Here is a 22,348-nt window from a genome sequence, read left to right on the forward strand (position 1 = left end):
CTCTTGCTGTTGAACATGCGTAAACCTCCCCGATTAAGCTGCGAGTTATTCATTTCCTGCATCAGTGCTAAACCTCTCTGGATTGATAGTGTCTGGAATAACCTGTCAGACCTCTCTTTTAGCCTGTCGATGGATCATTACAAGCTCATACACTGCAGCATCACCGGCTGTGAGAGGAACTGTCTTTGGAGTGCCATACAGTGCTTGATTCATCAGCCTATTCTGTGGTGTGAGTGGAACATTTATCAAGATAATGCTGCACCAAACAGCACTTAATGAGCAAGTTGAGGGAGTGACACTGCTGTTCTGCCAAATGAGAGGCGAGAGAGACAGCGGGCTTCCAGCAGACACAGTGAGACATTTCAAAGTGCAATATCAAACTCAATGCTTGACACCCCTCTTGTCTTCTTTTGCCCTTATTCAACCCCGATAAAAATGGCAAAACAACACTAGATATCATTCAGTAGCCCTGTGCATCAGTTCTGTCAAGAAAAAATGTAGATTATGGATCGGATCTGGCTGGGACAAGCATTTGAATTCAGAAGATTGAACATCAGACACCAAAGGGCTGCCTTTTTACTCCAGTTTGTGCATTCTGGAAATAAAAATTATAAATGCGCTGACTTTTTTTTTAATCTTTGCACAAAAAAGTCAAAGAAATACAATTATGTTTTACCCCTCAAATAACCTCTGTAAGTGTAACACCCTGAAACTTCATTAGTCATGAGACCTCCATCACCACAAGGTAACCAAGAAGTTTTCACCAACTTTAAAGATGGCTGTTGATTTCGTCAGAAAATATAATCCAACTGATAAGATGTATTGATTCGTATTATACAACAGCAGATCCAAGAAGATCCAATAGCTCACTTGGGTGGCAGGGAAAGAGTTGGATGGCTGAATATATTTGCTTTAAAGCTAAAGGGTTAAAGTAGAGTTATTGGAGATACAGAATAAGTTTTTGGCATGTCTTTCAATATTACCAGGAGCATGGGGAAATATTCTGCTGTAAAAAAAAACAAAACAAAAAAAACAAAAACAAAAACAAAAACAAAAAAAACAAAGAGAAACAAAGAAACGGCCAGGCCACCGCTTAGGTGGATATACAGTTGAAACCAGAAGTTTACATACACTATATAAAAAGGCACATAAACTTTTTTTTCTCACCATCTAACATTAAATCAGATTAAACTTTTCCTGTTTTTGGTCAATTAGGATTACCAAAATTATTTCTATTTGCTAAATGCCAGAATAATGAGAGAGATCATTTTTTAGACATTTTTTTATTATTTTCTTGAGAGTCAGAAGTTTACATACATTTCATTAGTATTTGGTAGCATTGCCTTTAAACTGTATGACTTGGTTCAAATGTTTTGGATATGCTTCCACAAGCTTCTCACAATAGTTTGCAGGAATTTTGGCCCATCCCTCCTGGCAGAACTGGTGTAACTGAGCCAAGTTTGTAGGCCACCTTGCTCGCACATGCCTTTTTAGCTCTGCCCATAAGTTTTAAATGGGATTGAGATCAGGGCTTTGTGATGGCCACTCCAAAACATTGACTTTGTTATCCTTAAGCCACTTTGTAACCAGTTTGGCAGTATGCTTAGGGTCATTGTCCATTTGGAAAACCCATTTGCGCCCAAGCTTTAACTTCCTGGCTGATGTCTTGAGATGTTGCTTCAGTATTTCCACATAATGTTCTTTCCTCATGATGCCATCTATTTTGTGAAGTGCACCAGTCCCTCCTGTAGCAAAACAACCCCACAACATGATGCTGCCACCCCCATGTTTCACAGCTGGGATGGTGTTCTCAGGCTTTTTTCTCCAAATGTAACGATGGTCACTATGGCCAAAAAGTTCAGTTTAAGTTTTGTCAGACCACAGAACATGTCTCCAAAAATTAAGGTCTTTGTCCCTGTGTGCATTTGCAAACTGTAATCTGGCTTTTTTATGTTTCTTTTGGAGTAATGGCTTCTTCCTGGGAGAGTGGCCTTTCAGCCCATGTGGGTACAGGACTCGTTTGACTGTTGATAATGACACACTCTTACCAGCTTCAGCCAGCATCTTCACAAGGTCTTTTGCTTTTGTTCTTGGGTTGAGATGCACTTTTCGGACCAAAGCACGTTCATCTCTGGGACACAGAACCCGTCTCTTTCCTGAGCGGTATGATGGCTGGACATTCCCATGGTGTTTATACTTGCGTATAATTTTTTGAACAGATGAACGTGGCACCTTCAGGCATCTGGAAATTGCACCCAAGGATGAACCAGACTTGTGCAAGTCCACAGTTCTCTTCCTGATATCTTGGCTGATTTCTTTTGATTTTCCCATGATGTTAAACAAAGAAGCAGTGTGTTTCAGGTGTGCCTTAAAATACATCCACAGGTGTGCCTCTAATTAACTCAGATGTTGTCAATAAACCTATCAGAGGCTTCCAAAGACATGACATCATCATCTGGGCTTTCCCAAATTGTTTAAAGGCATAGTAATCTTAGTGTATGTCAATTTCTGACTTTGAAGAAAGTCATAAAAATTGTCTAAAAAAATCCTTTTCTCATTATTCTGGCATTTCGCAAATAGAAATAATTTTGGTAATCCTAATTGACCAAAAACAGGAAAAGTTTAATCTGATTTAACGTTAGACAGTGAGAAAAAAAAGTTTATGTGCCTGTTTATATAGTGTATGTAAACGTCTGGTTTTAACTGTAGGGCTGCCACTGCTCATGCTGTGGATGTCCAGAGGGACCGAAAATCACCAGTAGTCTCCAGGCGTGAAAAACTCAGGAAAAAAGAGATGCCATCAAGCTTGACTCTGCCCCACCCTTGCCTCTCCAGCCCCAGGTTGTGGCAGGTGGGGCCATGATGAATCCTTAGGGTCCGATATGACTTAAACTAATGCACATGACTGTACGTGGTAGAGTTTGTACATAGATGCTTAATTTCTCTGTGCATAAGGACTTAAGGTCCAGATGGGGAAGGGTAAGTCACACTATTAACACCTTTTTGTTGTAAATCTCCACAGTACAAGCAGTTAGCTTTTACACAGCATTAACACAACCATTGTCGCTCTTCACCATCTCCCAGCAGGCTAATAATGGCTCCCCGACAGGACATTACTCTGTGAGACGACTGTTTCCGTCAGTGGTTATGGTGATTTGGTAACAATAGCTGCTCTCCCTGGGTTTCTTCCTGTTAGCTCCTCTGATGCGTGGCCATCATCTCTCTGCTACAACTGAAGTGAAATGATTGCGTTTAAAGCCATGAAAAATGGAGGCTATAGTGATGAGGCCTCAGTGTCCACTGAAGTGAGGGAGTGATCTATCTGCAGGTGTGATAGTGCTGACCATTATTTAAGAGGTCAGCTAAGAGACCGGGATGTGGAAACGCTCGGGACGGCCATTACAGTCATTCCGCTTCACTGTCCGGGCGGCTGCCGCCTGATTAATGCCTGCAAGAGGATTTGGTGCTTCTGTGGTGGGTATTATATGGCATGTGCTTTAATATATTGCCTTTGTGCATCTGTGGGTTGATATTTGTGCATCCTCTGGTCCGTGTGAATGAGAGGAAGGAAGCTGTGGGTAATCAGAGAGGACAACCAGGACAGTTTCATTCCAGGATCTTCCCTCTAAGTGTAATTCAATCCTGCTCAACCAAAGAGCCAGACTGTTGAAAAATATCTTTGCAAGAGCCACAATCTAAGTGGTGAAAAGTGGGTGAAAGTGGTGATAAAAATAAGTTGAAGCTGGCAAAACAGGTGAAAAAGCTGCAAAAAAGTGGCCAAAAATGGGTGAACAGGGGTGAAATAGGCAGAAAATGGCAGAGACTGAGTGAAAAGTGCTAAAAAATGAGGAGAAAAAGTGGGAGAAATGGGTGAGTGGTGACAAAAAATGGCTTATCGGCAGTAGTGAACAGTAACAGAGTACATTTTTTCAGTATTTGTACTTTACTTGAGTATTTGTTTTTTTGGAAACTTATGACTTTAACTCCACTACTTGTTACTCGTTCCTTTTAGGTTTAGCATAGCTTCGTAGTCGGATTTTTTTTTTTTTCTAAAATGCAATAGGCCACACGCTGTGCTTCTCACAGAAGGGAACCAATCACAGTCACTGCTCACACCTGGGGTGGATTCGGAAATAGGCCACGTCATCCTCGCTCTGTGTGGCAAGCTCTCCCGCCTTCATTCAAGCAAAACTTGGCGATGGAGATGGCAGGAGAAACTCAAGCTGAGAAACCAGCGCACCCATGGCCATATCTCAGCTCCATGTTTGAGGTTTCAGAAATGAAGAATGATTCAAATCATTTCAAAGTCTTCTGTGTACACTGCGAACAAACTACATTTCTGCATTCAAGAACTCACCGTCCAACCTGTGAAAGCACATTGAGGTACGTAAACAGACGTTAATTTTCACTCCAGATTAACATTTTAAATGAAGATGTCTGTGCAGGGCCGGTTCTGGGCATAGGTGATATAGGCGGTTGCCTATGGCACCACGCTGAGGGGGTCACCGTCATGAACCCTGAACATTTTGAAAAGGTCCACTAATTAATCAGATCATCAACTCCTGCACATCTGTAACCTCTACGCCCCTTGTTCGTGAAACCGTCCAGCCTCGCCGCTCTCTCTCTCTCCATGTGCGCTCCCCAGCCCACACACACTGGAAGCCCAGGAAGACGTTAAGAGAAAAAAAAAGTTTTCTTTTTCCTCGTTCATACAGTGTTCAACAGACTAGACGATAAGATAAGAGCTGTGTGGGACTGCTAACACCCTACCTGCCCATTCCTCTTGAAATCCTGACCGTAACACCTGCTTGTGCACAGGGCCGTAACCAGGATTTGACAAATACCAAGGTCAAAATTTGTGGTCATTACATTGTTTGAACTGGATCAGAGGAAAGTATTGTTTATTTAATACCTGTGTGTATTTGGCATAAGGATAATCCTGTCCTGGGTGGGAACTGTGGGCAGTACTTGACTTCTCACTCACCACTTTTCTTTCTTTTTCTCCCTTTTTTTTCCCAAAGGGGAGCAAGGTTTGGGTAAATTTCTTCATCTCTGTGAACATCATAATCATCCAACGATGCAGTCAGCGTGGAGTAACATAAACGCTGTCCACAGCGGTATTATACCGACAACGTTAACATTTATTTCGTTCAAGTGAAACCAACATCAGTTACGTGACGTCACTATAATTTAACGTTAACGTTAGGTTGACAGCACATTTTGGTCGGATCAGATGATGTTTATCTGGGGGGAATAACGTTAAATGTAAAGTGAACTTCTATTGTGATGAGAGAGTCACTTGCGCTTCAGCCCCTCCACTAGTGGAGGTCGGTGCTCACAGAAGGACCAGCAACAAACAGAGGTGTTTCAGTGGGCAAACCAGGTACACCCCATGAAGAAACTGGAGCACACGAATCACTTGATGACGTTTAATCAGGTGCAGAGGACTAACGTTTCAACACGCACTGCATCTTCATCAGAGTCAAACAATACTGGTGCAGTTGGAAAACCTTAAATACCCTCCTGAATAAAGAGTTACAACACTGATTGGTGGGACGTCAGCCCACAGTGGACCAATACTGTGGGCTGAGTGCTGTCACAGTATTAGTCCCCTGTGGACTGACGTCCCACCTTAAACAACCAATCAAGTGTTGTAACCAGTGTGCAAAATACCCGGCCTCAATCGGGGGGGTCCACCCAAACTAGTGCTCCAGTTTCAGGCTGAAGTCTTACACAGCATGCAGTATACAGGACCACAAGTAATGCATACACGCACACTAAACACACATCACCCAGTCTAGCATCATCATCAACAAAGCTGCACACAACTGCAGGACTACAGAGCAACTCTGCTCTGTGACCGTATAGGACACTCACGCTTCCCTCTCGTGTGGGCGCGCGCTCACACATACACACGCATACGTGCACATATGAACCCAGCCAACCGATGTATGGCGAAATATGTATTTCAATATGAAGCATAGCAGGTCTGTCACAATCAGTTAATTAAGTCTGAGTTTAATAGATTTTTTTGGAGACCCCAACTCACCAGTAGATGTGCTAGCAGCTGCCTCGCCAGAATTAGCAAAAAGCAGCAAAAACATGGGGGAAAATGGGTGAAAAGTGACCAAAATTGGCAAAAAACAGCAAAAAGGTGGGGGAAAATGAGTGAAAAATAACTAAAATTGGCAAACAGCAGGAAAAAGGTGGGGAAAATGAGTTAAAAGTGACCAAAATTAGCAAAAAGCAGCAAATACGTGGAGGAAAATGAGTGAAAAATAACTAAAATTAGCAAAATGCAGCAAAAAGGTGGGGGAAAATGGGAAAAGTGACATGTAATGGCAAGGGGCACCTTAAATGGGAAAAAAGTTGCAAAAAAGGGAAAAGATGGGCAAAAAGTGGCAAATAAGGGCAATGAAAATATACAGACAAAAATAAAGGTTGACAATTAAATCCGACAATTATAGCCTGCTGTAAAAGTGTGGGAAACAAATTGCAAGGGATAATTCTGAGGTCAAAGTTTCCCTTTTTAATAGTTTTCCAGGGGAATCATATTATCATATCATATCATATCATATCATATATAAATCCTCACAAAAGAGCAAATGTGGCTTTAGAGTCACGTGTTGAGTATCACTGCTCTACGCTCTCCATCACCTCACCACCAACTCTCAAACAACCACTCTCTTCATTTCTGACCAAAACAGACTCAGACCAAGAAAATCAATGGAACAAAGAGACGCTCCCTTGCAGAAGGAGCTGATGTAATTAAGTCTGTCTGCAGGGTAAGAGAAAAAAACACAGGGGAGGGAGGCTTATGAAGTGTAGGGGAAGTCCCTAAAGGTATAATTAACAATATCTACCATTAGTATCCGTGCTGCTTCTTTCTCTGATGCTCACCACAGCAGGCTTCAGACGGGCACGGAGGCAAAAGTCCAGACAGACTCACTGCCAGCGGGTCTGCTTTTGCAGGGCTTCCAGATTCAGTTGAACTGTAACATAAATATAAAGGAATGCACCCTACTGCTCGCTGTCATGTCTTATAGCTTTACTGTGTTTAACAAAAAAGATTTAAATAACAACTGCTGGATTTTTTTTTTTTTTTTTTTTTTTTTTTTGCATAATTTTCAAGCTGAAATGATTCAGATTATAAATACAAGTAAATACAAAATAAAGTTTAAATTATGATTCCATTTATTAAGAAAACAGCCATCTAAATCTACCTGGCCCTATGTGAAAAAGTAATTGCATACCAAGCTGTCAAATCATGAATTAATGTGCTCACATTTTTCTGGAAAGCCACACCCAGGCCTGATTATGCCAGACCAGATGAATCCAGAAATCTCTTTGTGAAGGAGGCTAAAGATCTCCAACAGCAACACAGCATGGTGCCATCTAAAGGTCATTGACATCTATCAGTCTGGAAAGGGTTACAGTGCCATAAGGCTCCAGCGTACCATGGTGAGAGCCATTATCCACAAATGGAGAAAACTTGGAACAGTGATTAACCTCTCCAGGAATGACTCCAAGATTGCATCGACGACTTTAGAACATCCAAACACCTGCAGGTCTCCCATCCATGGGAGAGTTTAAAGGTGAAATCCACTGCTGACCAAAAAGACCTAAAAGACTCATCTCACATTTGCCCAAAAGATCTTCATGATCCCCAAGACATGTAGGAGAAATATTCAGTGGACTGACAAGATAAAAGTTGAACTTTTTGTAAGGTGTGTGCATCTCGTTACATCTGGCTTAAACTAACACAGTCTTTCCTAATAACAAAAAAAACAACCATGCCACAGTCAAACATGGCCGTGGTAGTGTCATGGTCTGGGGCTGCTTTGCTGATTCACGACAGTTCAAATAGTCTGTGCTTGGGAAGGTTCCTAACTGAGTGAAGCAACCTGGAAATATTTTAGTGTCGGACATGATAAAGGCTGTTCAAATGCTCTAAATCGGTGTTTCCTGACCATTTTTACTTGGAGCCCCCTCCCTACATGTACCTGAAAAAAGCGGAGCCCCCTCAGGACCCAAAAGAGAAGAAAAAGTGACACGTCTGTCAGAAATCAACATAGATTGTAATCGTTTCATCGATAAACCCCTAAAGAAGGCCTGTTTATGCTTTTCCTATCAAAAAACCTTTTAATAAACTACTTAATGAATGCTTTATCATGGTTTTAGTCAATATTTGCAAATCTAATTTTGGCAGCCTCAGAGAGGACAAAGTCTTGCACCCCCCCTAAGATCTTTGGCACCCCGGACCCCAGGTTGGGAACCAATGCTCCTTTAGCCTAGAACCTAGGCCATCTTTAGCAAAGAAGATGACCCACAATTCTTTGAGTCAGCTTCATTTAAAGTTTCTATTGCCTACTCGTCAAAACATGCCATCAATATGACTGTAACTTTACTAGTACTGATATAAACAGTAAAATTCACTGTCAAACTTACAATTCATGTGATGAACAGAAGAATGTTGCAGATATGACAACTACACTATATTGCCAAAAGTATTCACTCACACATCCAAATAACTGAAATCAGGTGTTCCAATCACTTCCATGGTCACAGGTGTATAAAATCAAGCACCTTGGCATGCAGACTGTTTCTACAAATATTTGTGAAAGAATGGCTCGCTCTCAGGAGCTCAGTGAATTCCAGCGTGGTACTGTGATAGGATGCCACCTGTGCAACAAGTCCAGTGGTGAAATTTCCTCGCTCCTAAATATTCCACAGTCAGCTGTCAGTGGTATTGTAACAAAGTGGAAGCCATTGGGAACGACAGAAGCTCAGCCATCAAGTGGTAGGCCACATAAAATGACTGAGTGGCAATAGCGGATGCTGAGGCACATCCTGTGCAGAGGTGGCCAACTTTCTGCAGAGTGAATGGCTACAGACCTCCAAACTTCATGTGGCCAGATTAGCTCAAGAACAGTGTGTAGAGAGCTTCATGAATGGGTTTCCATGGCTGAGCAGCTGCATCCAAGACATACATCACCAAGTGCAATGCAAAGCGTCAGATGCAGTGGTGTAAAACACACCGCCACTGGACTCTAGAGCAGTGGAGACACGTTCTCTGGAGTGAAGAATCACGCTTCTCCATCTAGCAATCTGATGGACGAGTCTGGGATTGGCAGTTTCCAGGAGAACGGTACTTGACTGACTGCATTTTGCCAAGTGTAAAGTTTGGTGGAGGGGGGATTATGGTGTGGGCTTGTTTTCCAGGAGCTGGGCTTGGCCCCTTAGTTCCAGTCAAAGGAACTCTGAATGCTTCAGCATACCAAGAGATTTTGGACAATTCCATGCTCCCAACTTTGTGGGAACAGTTTGGGGATGGCCCCTTCCTGTTCCAACATGACTGTGCACCAGTGCACAAAGCAAGCTCAATAAAGACATGGATGAGAGAGTTTGGTGTGGATCAACTTGACTGGCCTGCACAGAGTCCTGACCTCAACCTGACAGAACATCTTTGGGATGAATTAAAGTGGAGACTGAGAGTCAGGCTTTCTCATCCAACATCAGTGTGTGACCTTACTAATGCACTCCTAGAAGAATGGTGAAAAATTCCCATAAACACACTCCTAAACCTTGTGGAAAGCCTTCCCAGAAGAGTTAAAGCTGTTATAGCTGCAAAGGGTGGACCAAGGTCATATTAAACCCTATGGATTAAGAATGGGATGTCACTTAAGTTTATGTGTGAGTCAAGGCCGGTGAGCGAATACTTTTGGTAATACAATGTATATCATCCCACATATGGTAACTATTCAATTTTTTTTAATTTCAATTTTTTTGTCCAAACAGTAAATCGGTATTTCAATTCCATTTGTTTAGCTATTTTGAAATATTAAAGTGTGATAGAAAGTCTGTAAATCCCAACCAAATCAAGCAATAATGTTGGCATATTTCCAAACTGTGATAATCATATTTATCAACATAATTACAAAAGTAAGATCTGCTTAATCATGTTTTTCACATAATGAGCTGAAAGAAAGACAGAAGAAAGAAGACTACTATAATTAACAGAAACGCAAGAATTAAAGAAAGAAAGGATAGGTAGAGAATGAAACAAAAATTGTATTATTGTTGCAATATAAAAAGACTTGAACATCATTCATCTAGTCCTGGGCTGTTCTGGGTTGGATTAACATCTCTTTTAACATGAAAATCCAACTAACCGACACCAGTGTCAGTTCAGCGGGGCTCCACAACTTCCTGAAAAGCGTGGATTAACCCATAGGATTCACTACCTATGGCAGCCGCAGGAAATGGTGTCTCTGGCAGTACTGAACGTCTTCACAGCCTCAAGCATTTGATCCTCTAAGTGGTCAAACACAAAGGAGTTCATTACCCGTGGCCTCCCCTTAGCCAGGGTCGTGTTCACACCACTCCGCTTTCAAATTGAAAGTGAAATCCATTGAAACACTAATTCGCCTTCCTGACTGTAGGCCCACGAATGGAGACCTTTAGAAAATAGCTGTATAAATCTCCGGGTCAATTTGTAAGGGTCGGTGCATAAGCCGAGGCTCTGCTCAGAGGAAAAGGCACTATTGACTGAACACGATGCCAATGAGCTCTTGATCATGACTCATAAAACCCTCATTTGAATTGAGCAGCTATTGGGGAGCATTGTGGCGTTCCAGGACAAACCAATCAATCGGCACAGGAAGCTCTGACACCCAGAACAGCTTTAAAGTTTATAGAAGACACCTGACTGAGAGTTACTGGCTGTTCTGAGCTGTCAGATGCTTATTTAAAGCAGCATCATCAGATTTTCTGCCATGTGCTAATTACTTTAGGGGGATATCATGTGCTTCCCCGGAAAGACGTTCTCACCGGTTTCACACCGCGGTTTTATTTTAAGTCTATTTATTTTTTCTTTTTAGCTGACAGTCAGATGTGTTGATGCAGCTGCTGCCAGCACAGCACCTCTGTGTTAAATCCAACCAGATCACGATGTTCTGCTCCGGCAGACCACGCTTCATGTGTCAGCACATGAGAGGGGGAGAAAGAGAGGGTGAGATGAGGGGAGACACCGGTGTCTGCCTCGATCTCCTTTACAATAAATATCCCCATTATTCAGAGCAAGCTGTGCAGCACTGACACTGTTTTAGTAATAACAGCTTATTTTTCTTTACACCAACTCTCCACTCGGCTAAAAGAGTCTTAAGAGAACGTTTAAAATGGTTGTTTTGATGCTGATCGGGACCGAAAACAAGTCAAGAATATATTTTTGAACAAGTATCTAATCTCTGGATATTCTATAATCAACTGTAAGTGATGTTATTACAAAGTGGAAGAGTTTAGGAACAACAGCGACGCAGCCATGAAGCAGAAGACCAGGTAAAATCACAGTGCAAGGCCAACTACTAAGGTGCCAACAGTCCGCTGATTCCAGGAGTCTGAACTTTCACAGGCATTAATGTAAGCACATAAACAGGCCCACAGTCGGGGGGATGGCTTGAGAAGCCTGAAATGAAAAGTGATTTTTTTCTTTTTATCTTTTGTTTTTGCTTATTTAGTGTTGTTATTAAATAAAAACCAGCTGAAAGAACTGGTCGACAGACTGAAATTTGTATCAAACAGCTTAAAAAAAATACTGTGGACACCTGTGCATGTGAGTGAGAAAATCAGTGAAAGAGAGCAAGATGAGAAGTAGGAAAAGAAGGCAGGAGAAGCAAAAGATGAACTGGAGAAGAAAGCAAGGACAGAGAGCAAGATGAGGATGATGGAACAGAAGAAGGCAGGGATAGAGAGCAAGATGAGGGCCAACTTTTTCCTAAACAGGCACTTAGGGGGCTGAACTTTCACATAAACTAAAGAAACGTTCAAAATAGTCGAACATATTTTTGTAAATATTTTTTTATTTTCTTTCAAATGAACTTAATTTTTTACCTCCAGCGGTGAGATCAGGCCCTATATCGCAGACAGCCACAAGGGGGCGGCTGAGATAATTTAGCTTTATTCTGTGGCTGTTGTGTCTGTCACTTGGTTTGATGCTAATCTGCTGCGCAGTTTTAAATGAAAAACCCAAGCAGGAAAATTGCACTCCCAAAACACCTTAAGCCAAAAGTTTCCATAGAAAGCAGCATTTTTTTTTTTAATCAAGAATCAACAACAAAAAAAAAAGAAAATCTGATTGTTTTACTCTCTATTCTCATTTTTGTTTTTTATTATTTATTCCCATTTCTGAAATTTTTTATTCTTTTTTCCCCCATTTTTATATTTTTATTCTTTATTCCCATTTTTGTATTATTTATTCCCATTTCTGAATTTTTATAATTTCTTCCTCATGTTTATATTTTTATTCTTTATTCCAGTTTCAATGTTTTTATTTTTTATTCCTATTCCAATGTTTTGGATTTTTATTCCCAATTGTGTATTTTTATTCTTTATTCCAATTTTATATTTTTATCATTCATTTCCATTTTAATGTCTTTATTCTATGGCTGTCAAAGTTAACGCGTTAAAATCGCGTTAACTCAAATTCCTTTTAACGCCGCTAAATTAACGCATACGCGTTGTATGACCCTCGACCCATCCCGTAGTTTGCCAGACCAGGAAGTGGCACCATCGTGATGCGGTACAAGCGAGCAGAAATGGATAAAGGACAGAGACTTTTGAATGACAGGTTCAGCTTTCAGATCATGTCAGATAAGACTGAAGTTATTTTCTCCTACTGTCGGTGTGCTGACGCACTTATGGGCCAGCGTGATTTATTCATTTATTTAGGCTATTATATCTGCCATGAACCAGCACTACAGCTGCGCTATTGACTGTTGACTGGTCCGATCACGTCTCCTAAAGGTCCGCTCCCATCCTCACACAGCTCCTGCTTGAAAGTGAAAGTATTCGGAAAAAAAACGAAACTTACTAAAACGATCAACTGGAACTGTGAATAAACGCCAAATTTAAATAACAGTCAATCAAGATGCTGCAAAACTGTCAAAGACTCTGCAGTCCCTGTAGGAGACTGTCTGATGCATGGTGAATGTAGAGCTGCATCATGAGGAGGAGGAGCAGAGGCTGGTGTGTGACAGGAGAGCAGAGGTTAGTGAATGAGCTCTGTAGAGTATCATAATATAAGCTGAAAGCATTATTAGACTCTGGGTCTCCTTTACTTAGGAAGAAAAAATGGTTTTAGATTAAATCTGTAGCTCTTCTATGATCTGAAGAATGAAGAGATGGTTAAGTCCTCTTAGTACACCTTAAAAGTTCTCCACTGAGACTTCTTTTACTTTGTGTGTTCATGAGTTTTGAAAAGAGGCTTCACATGTGTGTTTATTGACATCATTCCAGTAAATCTACTGGACTGATGACAGTCATTTCTTACTGTCAGCATTTATTTTACATTTGGACTACATTTTTTAGTTTGAAAGTAAAAATATGATAAATAATAGCAGACAATTTTTAAGTAATTACTTGCTTTTTCTCTTGAGCAGGGCAGATGTGTCCACCTTACTCACATCAGAACAGTGAAACACCATTAGATGTGTCTGTGCCTTACTGCTGAGCTCTCAGCAGAGACTTGACTTCTTTATGTCCATGTGTGATGATGAGATCTGTTGTTTGTGTTCAGCTGCTGAGAACAGAGGAGTTAACTTCTAGAAGTCTAAAGGTTGACTCTACATTGTGGTGTTATTCAGTAATGTTACATTAAGGTCAGTATCTCCATCTGTTGTGGCTCGAGTTTACCATGTTATGCTCTCAGCATATTTTTGCAGCGTTCAGTATCTTTGAGCTCAGACTAGAGAATTTTCTGGACTTTATCTGTTGTTTTGGTTGTTGACATGAACAAACATTTGCATAAAGAAAGCATTTTTGCCCACTTGTGTTGATGAGGGTATTTAAATCTTGAGAAATAGTACTGTAAGGTACATTTAGAACAGACAAAAAAGTGTGATTAATTTGCGATTATTGGCAAGTTAACAATGGAATTTGTGAGATTAATCGCGATTTAAAAATTTTAATCTATTGACAGCCCAACTTTATTCTTTAATTTTCACATTTTAATCCTTTTTCCATCTTTATTTTTATTTCAATGTTTTAGTTTTTCACTTGCATTTTTATATTTCATTCTTTGTTTATATTTCAATGTTATCATTCCTTAATCCCATTTAATTTCAATTCTTTATTCCCATTTTTATTTTTTCATCCTTTTGTCCTATTTTTATATTTCTATTGTTCATTCCATTTCTATCAAGAATTGACTGATAAATACATGTTTATATTTGCTTATAATGGCTTAAAGGTGTATTTCTAAAAAAGGAATCATAAAGTAATTCCTGATTAAATTGTTTCAGTCTCAGTTGTCTTAATAGCTGTAGAGAGTTTCATAAAAAATAAAATATATATTTTTTAAAAACCTTCCAAAAATACATTGACCCTTTGCCTCTAGAATTTTTCCTCTGCACATATGTTGAATTTAATCAGGTTTGGGGCTGGATCAGAAGATATGGGGGGGACTGATGTGACCCCAGTGCTGCCAGTTGATGATCACTGACTTATGGTATCAATAAAACACAGAGTTTAAGAAAAAGCTTTTATTTAATTCTAAACATATTTTTTATTTTGTTTTAGCCCAATTTTCCATACTGCTTTTGTTTAAATATATTGAAATATAAAGCCTTTTTACTGCAGCAGGAAGACCAGGGTTAGAAATAAAACAACTACTGAATTATTTACATGCACAAGCTTATTGTAGCACACAGGAAGTTTCTGTAATTTCTATACACTTGTTTGTGTTCTTCAAAAAAAAGTTGCTATGCTGTTCAAAATTCCAGATTTACAAAAATGTGCATAAATGAATGATTACTTAGCTCATCAATTGTTACTCTTACAAGTCAGAGGGCAGCAGTCGGACGCTGATGGCTATGGTACCAAAGTGATAACGCCATTGTGACCTTATCTCCTGCCGACACTCTCAGCCCAGGACAGGGAGCGGTCCCATGGGTGTCATAACTCAGCACTTCTAACAAACATACAAACTCTCCAGTCCATCCATTCACACTACAGCTTAGTGTCACATTGGAGGAGTCTGAACTGTTACACTTCAGAGAATAATGGCCAGCCAGCCAGCGATCATTGCCATGCCACCCATGGGAGCCACTTTGCGTAGGCCGGGATCCCCCGTCAGGGCCTGGTGGTACAGAGAGCCGCAGAACATCCCCATGCCTGCTATCAGGAGGGCTCCAGCCTGTTCAGAGAGCACACAGAGGAGACGCCAGACATTTATATTCATCACCCAAGAATGATGTGTGTAACGTTACACTAGAACAGTGAGACCATCTCTTTCAGGCCCTTAGACAGCCACAGTTCCAAAAAAGTTGGGACACTGTGTAAAATGTAAATGAAAGAATGCCAAGATTTGAAAATAATTTAAACCCATATTTTATTCCCAATAAAAACATATCAGATTTTGAAACTGAGACATTTTAACATTTCATGAAAAATATTAGTGCATTTGAATTTGATGGCAGCAACACACCTCAGAAGAGAAGAATTGGAGCAGCAAAAGGATGGAAAAGTAAATGAAGGTAAGGTCAGTAATGGATCTTGGGCTCTCAGGTGGTACTGCGTTAAATACAGGCATGATTCTGTACTGAAAATCACTGCATGGGCTCAGGAACACTCAGACAAATCACCATCTGTCAACACAGTTAACCTGGCTGCCCACAAAAGCAAATATCATGCAAAGAAGCTGCCATATATATTCCAAAAATGCAGCTGTCTTCCATGGACCAAAGCTCATTCAAACGGACTGAGACAAAATGAATAACTTTTCTGTGGTCAGATAAATAAAAATCTAAGATCCTTTTTGATGGATGTTATGTCCTGCAGACTAAAGAGGAGAGGGAAAATCCAGCTTGTTATCAGTCCACAGTTATAAAGCCTGCATCTCTGATGGTTTGGGGTTGCATTAGTGTCTAATGCAGTGTTACTGTTGCTTTTAGCCAATTTTAGTCACTTTTCACTTGTTTTTTTGCCACATCTTTGACGCTTTTTTACCATTATTGCCACTAATAAGCCATTTTTTGTCACATCTCACCCATTTCTGCCACTTTGTCTCCACATCTTTTGTCTCTTTTCACCCAGTCTCTGCAATTTTCTGCCTATTTGACCCCTTTTCACCCATTTTTGTCCACTTTCTTGGCAGCTTTTTCACCTATTTTGCTAGCTTCAACTTATTTTTATTGCCACTTTCACCCACCTTTCACCACTTAGATTGTGGCTCTTGCAAAGATGTTTTTCAACAATTTGGCTCTTCAGTTGAGCAGGGTTGAGTAACACTGCTATACAGAATTAGAAAAAAAATAATATAGGAGCAAGTGTTTGATCTGAGCAGCAGATCTTATTTCTGTCCAGTAGAGTAGCCATGCTACTGCGCAGATATTGCATGCAGTCCCTGGCTTCAGCAGAAGTATCCAAAGTTAGAAATTGCAGAGTAATAATGCTGAGCTTGTCCTTTTAAAAATCCTTAACTCCATGCAGTGCCCAGGAGGTCCTGATCCATCACAGTCACTTACTATGCTATCCATGTGGCTTGTTGATTTTCAATGAGATGTGTAGTGGTTAATGACCCTTAAAGGCCTCTCTGCCTGAAGGTTTCACATTTGTCGGACATATTGGTTACAGTACTGTGATAAAAACCAGGACACACACAGACATACTGTACTGCTATTGTACTGGCTCGTTTCCAGGTGGATCATGTTAGAGCCCACTCAAGTGCCTCTAGCTCTAAGTGTTGGTATTAAGCTCTCGTACTCACCACCGCAGGTTTACCGGAGTGGGCAGCTCCCAGCAGGGCCAGGCTGTGGTAGAAATGGTACTTGTTGGCAGTTTCAAACAGCTGGAGAGGAAAAGGCATAGAGAAATGTCAGCACTCTTGAGTCTTTTTTCTCTCAGTGAATCGATTATTTTCTAAAATCTTGAAGGCTACAGCTAAATTGGACAGCAATATACTGAGGTATGATACGAGGGTAAAGCACTCATCATTCAAGTAAATCACAAAGGTGCGTGTTTTCCTAAAGGGTGAATCATAATCAAAGGCAAAAAGTACTTTGATGTGCCCTATTTTTAGTGAATTTTATACACATTTAGCTTCGAAAAATGGTGAAAAGATGTGCATCGGTTAAATTCACCGCTGATACAAGGTATTCTGAGAGGTTAAGGCATGAAGAGTGCTACTCCATTCCCTAAGGGCTTCTTACATGTGGGCGGTTATTTTTGAAAATGGAGGTTCATCTCTGGGTCATAACCTTCCACACACACAAACAGCGATCTAGGTCACTGAAAATGCACCTTTATGAAAACCCTGGGTGAAGATTTTTAGATACTCTGTTTATTCAACAGGACTCTGGGCCAGTGAGAAACAGTCCGGTTCTTTTTCTCCTTAGCCCAGGTGAGACATGGATGACGTTTTCTGTGGGTCAGGAGTGGATCAACACTACAAACATGACACTTGTAGCACTTGTACTATCAACATAAAAAATTCTTGCCAATATTTGACATACCAATATTTACAAAGTAATTTTAGCTGATGTCAATATTTAAAAGCAGATCAGACTTAAAAAGTCAGTCCTTAAAACACACAATCTTAAGTTTAAGATGAACAAAACAACACATTTCAGTCCTTAAAACACACTTTAAAGCAGTGATGCCCAACATGTGGTTCTTTTATGTCTTAATTTGAAACATAATTCCCCCTGAAAACCTTAAATAAAGGGAAACTGTGACCTCAGAAATTATCCATTGCAAGTCACATTAATCAGTTTGTTTCCCACGCTTGTACAGTTGGCTTTAACTGTCAACTTTTAAATTTGTCTGTATATTTCCATTGCCCTTATTCTCAGCTTTTTGCCACTTTTAATCAATTATTTACTGCCTTAAGCCCACCTTTGTCACTTCTTTTTGCCACTTTTTGCCCAGTTTTTGAATCTTTTATCCTGTTATTTTTACAATTTGCAATATTTTCCCCATTTTTGCCACTTTTCACCCATTTAAGCTGCCTTTTGCCATTAAATGCCTCTTTTTTTCCCAGATTTTTGCCACTCTTTGCTGCCATTAGTCACTTTCCACTCATTTCTTTGCCATGGTTTTACCACTTTTTGACCATTTTTGCCACCTGTAACTCATTTTTTGTCACTTCTCACCCAAATTTTGCCACTTTTTGCTCTTTTTTGCCACTTTTTCGCCACTTTTTCTCCACATTTTTGTCACTTTTCACCCAGTATATGGCATTTTATGCCCTACTTTTCCTCTTTTCATCCCTCTTTGCTGCTTTTTGACCATTTTGCCCCCTTTAACTTGTTTTTATTGCTACTTTCACCCATTTGGCTACTTTTTAACAGATAGTGGCTCTTGCAAAGCTATTTTTCAGGAATTTGGCTCTTTGGTTGAGCAGGGTTGAGTAACGCTGCTTTAAAGTGTAGGGAATGGGAATGAACTCTACAGCTTTTGTACAGTCATTTTTTACAGCAGATATAGGCCAACATTTTCAGGTAATATATCTGTTCTGTAATTAAATTTTTAATATCTGCTGATACATATATCAAGCGGATAATATTGTGCATTTCTTCATGGTTCCTATCAGCAGTTTTCATGAAAATACTGTTTTCTTACCACCATCTGGTAGTCATCAGGGTCGCTGTTTTTGAAACCTGAAACAAAAATAAGGGCAAAAGTTTGAAGATGTTGCACGATTCTGTTGGAACACAAAAAAACACTTGATGCTAACTAAAAGGCCACCAAGCAAATCATGTCCCTTATATCATAAGGGCTCATGTCATTTCAGACTTGAGACATTATTTGTGGAGACTGGCTGTGCTTTAAACCAGTGGTTCTCAACCTTGGGGTCGGGATCCCCTTTGGGGTTGCGAGACACTAAGAGGGGGTCTCTAGATGCCTTTAAAAACAGTAAGAATATTTTTTTTAAATTACACTGCTGCAACTTTACACTAATTTTACCAAATGTTAACCCTTTTTTATCAATTTTTAACAGCAATTCTAGCACATTCTTTTGCCACTTAAAACCCTGTCCATCACTTTTTTGCCAATTCTTGCCACTTTCTGCCAATCATTGCCTCTGCTGACCCATTATTGCCTCTATCGACCACATTTTACACCCCTTTTTGCCCATTTTAACCAAAGTTTACTCATGTTCGCCAGTTTATATCAATTTTTCATCCCATTCCACTAAATTTCCACCTATTTCTGTACTTTACAGCCATTTCAGCCACTTTTAAATTACCTTTAAGCGATTTTTGTGCCTGTTGTTGTCAATCTAACCCTCCTCATGGACAACCTTGTCTGCACATGACTAATCTTGAGAGTTCACGGCTGTTCAGCCACCTTCAGGTACAGTGGGGGTCCCCGGTCTCTGGCACCTTTATTTTGGGGGTCGCGGGCTGTAAAGGTTGAGAGCCACTGCTTTAAACAGGGACGAAACAAACCACTACACCAGCATGCACTCCTGACAGCTACTTCTGCTCTTCAATCAGCCGCCTTCCACCGTGACGCTCACTGGAGGCGGGTCACCTTCATTACACAATTGTTTGTTTTACAAAAATATCGAGCAGCTCTGTGTTTCATCTTCACGCCGAATTATGTAATAGCTTATATTGATGTAATAGCAATATTTGATTATGCTGTAAAAGTTTTGCAAATTGGATATGACGAAAGGGAACTGTAAGTTAGCATTTTTGGTTAAGGAGTCTGGTGTAGCATGCGCTCACGTGACAGCCTTTCTCAGCAGTATTCTGCTATCCAGCCGAGCTAACTGAGTTGTCCCATGAAAACGGTAATGATATGAGGCAGAGTTCTCACCGTGAGCCCCGTATGCCCCCGCAGCCACGGCAGAAGCCCCGGACAGAGCTGCTAACCTCCGGACAACAACAGTAGCAGTCATGTTTGCTAGCTGCGCGACGATCCGACAGGCGGAAGACTAACAGAAGTGGTGCCTTCACTGTCTCGGTTAAAGCTCCGACATTTACGTATCCCTGCAAAGCGCCATGTCGTCGGCGGGCAGTTGGCTGGAAAGAAAACATAACACATCGGCAACTTGAACATAAACACGGTATGTTATTAAATTAAAATTACCCGACAGAGTGCACACGACATATAAAATTCAAACCTACGTACCGTGAGCTATCTCAAGACTAAGAACGAAGTTTCACGTTTCCACATTCTATGAAGTACGACATTCCACTCGGTCATTGAAAGCAGCACGGCCAAGAAGTGTCACTGGTTCAACCTGAGGACCTGGCTGCTCCAGGACAGCTGTTATCCATTTGGAGGCTTGACCCAACATGGCGAATATCGTTCCGCAGTTTCAACCCAAGGCAAGTTTTACAACTCTACAAGGTAGCCCGGATGTATGATATAAACCTGATACACCTGAGCAGTGTTGTAATGCCAACAGGGCTCTTAAAACACGCCTCCAAAAAAGCTGGGACGTTGAGTATGTGTGTTAAAACAGAAGACAGCGATTTGCAAATCGTTGTGAATACAGCACAACGACAATATTTAATATTCAAACTGATACACTTAAAAACACACACACACATATATATATATATATATATATATATATATATATATATTTTTTTTTTTTTTTTTTTTTTTTGAAAATACACTCCCAATTTTTTTGCCAATAGTATTTACATAAAAGCTGGGACGGGGGCAAGAAAAGACTGAATATTGTGGAAGGCTAAAAAACACCTGGAACATTTAGCAGCTCAGTACTAGTATTGTAGTCAAGACCACACCATCTGAGCTTAAGACATGCTTGAGACTAGAGTGCACAGAGACCAAGACCTTTGGGGGTCAGACAGAGACAAGCTGAGACTGAGACAGCCCAAGACCATAAAAATCAATAAAATCAGTAAAAGAGCATTCTGTCTTTAATTCTTTTTTAATACATTCAACAGCAAAGCAATGTGTCTGCAACTGTTTTCAAAGCATCACAGTGCAAAAATCTCAAATCTTAGCAAATTTGTTCAACTTATTTCTTGTCAAAAAATAAACTCCTTATGTTTAAAAAAGCCACTGACAAGTCTGGAAATGTTCTGAATATCTAAAAATTAGAGTTTTATCAAGATTTGTCAGGTGAATGAAGCCTAAATAAGTGCTAAGAGGTAACTCTGATGAGAAATGCATGCTTTGACTTTCCAGGGAGTGCATGGCTAGAAACTCCCATATGGATAGATACATTTATGAAAATGCATACTGAATACAATAAAATCAGTTCAAAAGCAATGAATCCATCACAGCATGAATCTGAATGAGGGTGCAACAAGCTTTATGCTATAAAGGAGGAGGCTGGGGAGGAGGAGGTTAAGTTTTGCTAACAGCACTAGCAGCATGATGCATCAGCATTAATGCAAGCTGGGATTAGAGAGAAGTATGTCATATTTATGCTTCTGTTTTGAGAGAAAGAGCTGGGATTGGCTATGGGAGCAGGGAGGCGATAGGGATCAGCTGGTTGTGAGCTGATCACAGCTGGGCGTATGACTACCGTGTCCTGCATGAATCAACGCTAGGCTTCATTTATCACAGTACTCCACTGCATCTACCATAGACCCAAATCAGAGGCCATGAATGAGGAAAAAACAATGCCAGCTTCTTTGGGGTGAGCTCATCTGAGACAGACTGACCTAAAGTGGAAGAGTGTATTGTGGTCTGACTAGTCCATGTTTGAAGTTGTGTTTGGAAATCATGGCTATGGAGTCCTCCAGGCTAAGGAGGAAAAGGACCATCTAGAGCAGTGTTACTCAACCAAAGAGCCACACTGTTGTAAAATACCATTGCAAGAGCCACAATCAAAGTGGTGTAAAGTGAGTGAAGGTGTCAATAAAAATAAGTTTAAGCTGGCAAAATAGGTGAAAAAGCTGCAAAAAAGTGGCCAAAAATGGATGAACGGGGGTAGAATATAGGGATGCACGATATAGAATTTTTGCCGATATCCTATATGCCGATATTTATAGATTCATTTTAGCCAATACCGATATTGGTACCGATATTTAAATATGTTTGACATAACCAAAAATTTAGTTCTTAGAACATAATTTGAGGTTTGAGGATGGAAAAAGAAACAAACAGTTCTTAAAACACACTTCAAAGTTTAAAGAATGAGGATAAATACAGAAAAAGATCTCGACTTACATTGGTCTGTTGGTCCAGCCTAAACTCCACTAGTTTATTAGTAAATATGGCCAAATTTTATAGCTAATATATGTTGATATCCACGGCCAAAATATTGGATGCAAATATCGGCAGAAATTTTGATATCTGCCAATACCGATATTTGCCTTTTTCAGCTAATATCTGCTGATACCAATATCAGGCCGATTATATC

General features: G+C 40.3%; 1 protein-coding gene across 1 annotated transcript; it reads right to left on the reverse strand.

The window, feature by feature from the left end:
- Positions 1–14,522: 14,522 nt before the first annotated feature.
- Positions 14,523–20,267, reverse strand: tmem256 (transmembrane protein 256). Its single transcript, XM_041778889.1, has 5 exons — positions 20,134–20,267; positions 19,819–20,024; positions 18,616–18,653; positions 16,763–16,843; positions 14,523–15,190 (listed from the first exon to the last, which is right to left on the reverse strand). Exons 2-5 carry the CDS (start codon positions 19,898–19,900, stop codon positions 15,047–15,049), a joined length of 345 nt encoding a protein of 114 aa, XP_041634823.1. The 5' UTR covers positions 19,901–20,024; positions 20,134–20,267; the 3' UTR covers positions 14,523–15,046.
- Positions 20,268–22,348: the final 2,081 nt, after the last annotated feature.

Source organism: Cheilinus undulatus, linkage group 22, assembly GCF_018320785.1.
Source record: "Cheilinus undulatus linkage group 22, ASM1832078v1, whole genome shotgun sequence".
In the NCBI taxonomy this organism is placed as follows: Eukaryota; Metazoa; Chordata; class Actinopteri; order Labriformes; family Labridae; genus Cheilinus; species Cheilinus undulatus.

Excerpts from the sequence above, each read along its gene's own strand:
- tmem256 (XM_041778889.1), bottom strand. The coding sequence starts at position 19,900 with ATGACTGCTACTGTTGTTGTCCGGAGGTTAGCAGCTCTGTCCGGGGCT. Across the intron at positions 18,654-19,818 it reads GGGGGCATACGGGGCTCACG|GTTTCAAAAACAGCGACCCT; the intron begins GTGAGAACTCTG and ends TTTTTGTTTCAG. Across the intron at positions 16,844-18,615 it reads CTGATGACTACCAGATGGTG|CTGTTTGAAACTGCCAACAA; the intron begins GTAAGAAAACAG and ends TTTCCTCTCCAG.